The sequence below is a fragment of the Parasteatoda tepidariorum genome, chromosome 4 (assembly GCF_043381705.1).
Source record: "Parasteatoda tepidariorum isolate YZ-2023 chromosome 4, CAS_Ptep_4.0, whole genome shotgun sequence".
Classification (NCBI taxonomy): domain Eukaryota; kingdom Metazoa; phylum Arthropoda; class Arachnida; order Araneae; family Theridiidae; genus Parasteatoda; species Parasteatoda tepidariorum.
The window spans coordinates 761,717-767,352 of NC_092207.1; the positions used below are offsets into that span (position 1 = coordinate 761,717).

The following is a 5,636-nucleotide window of genomic DNA, read 5'->3' on the forward strand; positions in this document are numbered from 1 at the left end:
TCCATCCGAATTGGAGCACTCGGGTTTCGGTTTCAAGTGTACGTGCATGCGCAAGTCATAACGTGGGTACGACATGAAGTCCGCGTGAATGATTACGTAGCAAACATCCCATTTTTCGTGAAATGCATGGGATCCACCAGATATCACTGAAGGGAAGAAAAAAAAAATTTCGGGAAAAAAAGAACTTTTTAAAAACGCCAGCTGAAAAATGCACCTTTAAAAGCTTTTAAAAACGAAAACCCCAAAAAAGCACCTTTAAGTACTTTTTACAAACGCTACGCACCCTGTAAAATAATTTAAATACAAAAAAAAATGAGTATAATCAAGAAAAAAATTTCAGCTTTTCTTTAAAAATTCCCCGCTTTTTGTCCATATTTTCCTGACTTTTCCAGGTAGGTGCCCCCCCCCCCTGTATAAGACATTTCCGCACAAATTTTAGAATTCATAACACAATCGGTCACTCAAATATATAGAGCAGATATAACTCATCTCATTGTTTTTAAAACAGCTGAATCAAAATTAAATAAATTTCTTAATTCAAACGACTTGCAAAAAGAAGAAAAAGAAATAATACAAATGATTCACAATAATTAATGATTTTATTTACAAATCTTTTTACACCTAAAAAAATCTATTCAATATCAGAAGGAATAGTTAAATCTTTGTCGTTGGAATGGTCTTGAATTGAAGCCTGGTTTAGATTGGTTACCTAAAAATGTAAACAACAAATAATAAATCTACATTTTGTTTTGAAGTGCATGAAACTGTTTCTTAATGATTGGATTTTCTTAAACCAGGACTCAATTTTAATGGTTTGAAGGCTTAATCATAAATATTTTAATTAGTGCAGCAGACCATATTTTAAATGACGAAATGACCATAACTTGGTAATGTGAACAATCAAAAGAATAAACACCTCAGCATTAATTTTACTTTTTGCCTTTCTTGTCCTATTTTGAGAACTATTCAACCTAGGTGGTTCAAATTTTGTATTTTCATTAAAATGATTTAAAAAATTGTATACCTTATAATTCAAAATTCTTTTTTTACTATCATTAAATAAATTTTGACTATCATTAAAAATTATATATTGCATGGAATTACTTTTGCATAATTGAATTTTTTAATTGTTACTAAATTTTTTCAATTTGTATAAAAAGTTTGAGATGGTAAAATACATAAAAAGATGCATATCATTAAATACATAAAATAAATAATAGAAAATACATTAACATTAAGGGGTTCAACCTTTTGACTTCTCTCCTAACCAGGACCATCTTTTACAGATTATAGATAACCCCAATAATTTGAATTCATAAAAATAGGTATGTTTATCCAGATAGAGTATGTTTCGTGTCTCATTTCATAAGTTAAAATGTCATCTGCAATAATTTTAATCATCATATTTGAGGTCACCCCTTCAAACCCTTAAAATTGAGTCATGGTATGTACTGATCGGATCATTAGAATAAAAGTTATTCGGGGTGTTTTATAGTTTGGTAACGGTCAGGCCTTATGTATAAATCATATTAAAGAAAATATGAAGAAAAAATTAACATGGCAAAGAAAATTCTGGTGGATGAAACTCATGTTAGGCCTATACTACAAATTGATCATTGTTAATCAAGACTTTTTAATATACAGCAGAATCCAAATCTATTAGAATAACATTTAAGTTTCATCAGTTAATTAAACAAACCATATGTTTTGTTTCCACTCTACTAATATTTTGATAGATTTATTTCTGTTTAACTGTTATCAGCATAAAATTAATATAAAATATTTTTTACCTATAAACAATATATCTATTCATTATTTAAAAGTATTTACTAGTAATATTTCTCATCCTTTGCTAATATTATTCTCAATTATTATTACAATGTGATTTTTTTAATTATTACAATGTGATTTTTTTAATTATTATAATGTGATTTTTTTTATTATTATAATTTAAAGGCTTAAAACTAAAAGGGGTGTACATTTATTTCTCATTATATTACCTCATTATGTAACATAAAAAAAGATAAATTTTTATAACAAATATATTGAAAACTGTATTTAACCATTTTGCAATTATTAAACAATAAATAAGTTAACTATTTAAATAAGCTTTATATAAAACTGTTTCGAGTCAAAATATGCAATTAAAATAATGAATGCTTAACTGTTATTACAAATAAACTTTACACAATATTACTAAACAATCTGACAAAAAAAACATTCAACTAATTTTACAATAACCACAAATAAGAATCTAAAAAACCAAAGTTGTATATTAAGTTACAATGATAATCAAGAATAATGAATAAGTCTAAATATTATTCAAATAGACTTTTGAATTAAACCCGTGTAAATGTAATAAAAAAATTGTAATCTTTTAATTAAATAATTTAAATTTATGTAACAATCTGTTTGTTGTAAAGAAATAAAAATAGCAATCTCAAACCGGCCAAAAAATGGTTACAACGCAACAAAACAAATTATAAATAGTTACTGAACTTTCATGTTAGAAGTAATTTCTAGAACTTGGGAATAAAAATTATTTCTGAAAAAGTCTGAATTTTTCATCAATCAATAAAACCTGTGCTTTTGATAATAAACCGAGGTGGGCTCATTCAAACCTTGCCTAAAACAGAGCTGGTAACACTGTAAAAAAGTTTTCAGGAGCAATTCACATGAGTGATTGTCCAAACTCAAAATTCCTGAAACTTTCCTGAGGAAAATCATTAATGATGCCTTTTAAAAAAGTTAAGTCTTTATCAATTTAAATCATTGATATTTTCAAAACATGAAACTCTAATGAAATTATATGCAGCATAATTTAAATGAATAACTATTTATAAGTTTACTTTTATCTCTAATCACATTTATTATTCTATCAGAAAAACATATTTACAAATGATGTCAAGTATAAATTCTAGTACTAATATTTTTAGTTCTAATATATAAATATACAAGAATTTTTTTACATAAATGTGATCAATGATTTCTGGAAATTTCTGGATAGTGGTAAGCGAATAATCTGGAAATTCGGATTTTTCCAGAGCACAATTATCTCTGAACATTGTAAAAAAGTTTTCAGGAGCAATACAGGAAAACATCAGGAGTTTTGGAGAACATTTCTTGAAAATAATGTATAGTCAAACATTTTATTTCTATGGGGAATACACGGAGAGAGATATTTAACTATTCTGCTAAGAAAATTAATAGTTTCTGAATAAATAAATGATTTTATTATCTTAGGTACTCAGTAAAAAATAAAAAGAAACCCTGGTTAATACATAATCAGAGCGCTGTTTTTAAGGTACTCATGATATTCAAGGTTCTTAATTGAATTAAACAGAAATTATAAAAGTTGTAATACATTTGCACACTCAATAAAGTGATTTGAAACTGTGCAAAATTCCTGCATTTTGAAAATTTTGCATGTTGAATAACATTGTATTAAAATAATTTTAATTTAAAACCTATGAAAAAATCTGTGGTAATCGACAAAACTATGTCAATTTTAGTGATTTTTAAATTTACAAGTGAAAAATTATCACCCAATTTCACAGGTCATATTAGCATCATATTTAAAACAACGATACTTTAAAAGCAAAGTGAAAATAATGATTAACAGAAGAAAAAATTTATCAGAGAAGGACCTAAATTTATGACAGACTATAGCACATTAATAAGCAATCATTAACAAGTGAAAGATTATCCTCCAATTTCACAGGTCATATTAGTATCATATTTAAAACATCGACACTTTTAAAGCAATGTGCAAATAATGATTCATTTGCTCGAGATAACTCGGGATGGTAATGTGATGGTAAATGAAATGTTTTTACACATAAAAAAATAAAATTTCAACCTAAACTTGGGTATTATGTTTTGTTTTAGTTCCTCGTATTTATTTTCAAAAAATAAATAATCAATGTAATTCTTTCAAAAAAAATTGATAAAGGAAGCGGTTAAAAAATCAAAATTCCAAACCCCGTTGCTGCATTAAAAAAAAAAAAAAAACTTTTACTCACCTCTGTAGTGACGTTGATGTTTTTGCCCAATCAATGAGTAGAGTTTAGGATCAACGATTTGCTTTGCTTGATTTAAGACATCAACGAGTTCAGAAGCAACACCAACATTGTCTGAAGTGAAGAAGGAATGAGAAACTCCAGACGAGACTCCTCGAGCTGTTCGTCCTATTCTGTGGATGTAATCTTCAATGTTTGGAGGGAAGTCATAATTAACAACGTGTTGAACATCAACAATATCTGGAGTGGGAAGAAAAGATATTAGTTAAATCCAACAACAGAAATAAATGTTCTATCAACACAAGAAAATAATAAAATATTTCATCATTTAGTATAAGAAATTCGAGCTCAGCTGACCACCCAACTGCACCCAATAGCCCAAGGTCAAGAAAACTGGGACAGGTGCTGTAGGCTCAGGCCCCTCCATGGGATGAAAACTTAGAAATTTTATAGAGGAAAAAGTAAAGAAAACTGCATGGGTCAAACCTGAAGATTGAATAGTAAAATAATTTAGATTTATTCAGAGAAAGTGTGTTTTTGTGTCTGATTTTGTAACTTAAATTGACTGCACAAATTAATGAGCATATTTGAATCGAGCCACTGAACCATTGAGATGTACGTGAAAATTTAATAATTAGATCCGAAGTTATTCAAGGTACTCAATTTTCTAATTTGTGGCACTGCACACAAAAGAGGTGGGAATCTTTCCTGTTTTGGGATGCAGATAGTACTGTAAACACTTGTGGAGATGCAGGATTTAGGTTCACCATATGTTTCCAAACTCTTTGTGGCTATTGTAAAGTTTATACATTTATTATTACTTTATGATAATGAAGAAAAAAAAAAAAGGCTTGGAAAAAGAAAAACTGTTGTAATACTACAACTATCTTTGTTAGCAATTTGTTTACAACATTTTCTTTCTTTTTCACCAGAGAGCACTGCTTTGACTTAATTTAATTGCTTTCCCTTTATAAGTTTTAACTAGCCTCTCATTTTTCTTCATTGATCCCAGCTGAATATCACCTTAAAAGAACAAGCTAATTTATTGGTTCACAGCTATTCAGCTCATTCCAAGCTTCAAACCTTTTTTTGGGGTGATTTTTATATTTGCAAAAGGGTGGCAGGGTAGCAAAAAACTTACCTACCCAGTAAAATACACTCTGAAAATCCCAGTAAAACCCACCCTAAAGTGGGTCTTATTGAGTTTTTCTAAAATTGATTTCTTTTTTATCCTCTGTTATATTAAAGAGCTATTCTATTGAAATATATATGTAGTCTAGCCTAAGAAAATGAATCTATGGTAAAAAAAACTAACAACAATCTGCAAAGAAAAATTATGTGTGGAATTCATGAAAAAAAATTATTTAAAAAACAGAATAATTTGACTATAAATCATACAATAAAAGTTATTCCATAAGGGTTTTAATTACACAGACTGAGGAAATACATTAAAAATTCATCAGGTTATCAGTGTTATAATTCATCTATCTTAAATGTCTATGTATTTTAACGCCTTTTGTACACCCAGATTTTGTATCCAAGATTCTTATTAAAATTAATGAAATAGAATTTAGTAAATTGAATATTTAGAGCAACTTCAGTTAGTGCAAAAAAAAA

The 5,636-nt window shown here is 27.9% G+C and overlaps 1 protein-coding gene across 1 annotated transcript in view; it reads right to left on the reverse strand.

The window, feature by feature from the left end:
• Window positions 1-580: 580 nt before the first annotated feature.
• The window catches only part of LOC107444116 (probable ATP-dependent RNA helicase DDX5), a gene marked incomplete at its 5' end in the record, with an annotated part of 25,069 nt that continues 20,013 nt past the window's right edge, over window positions 581-5,636 (reverse strand). The window contains 2 exon segments of the mRNA XM_071180426.1: window positions 581-709; window positions 4,023-4,259. Of these exon segments, the coding sequence (XP_071036527.1) occupies window positions 642-709; window positions 4,023-4,259 (305 nt within the window).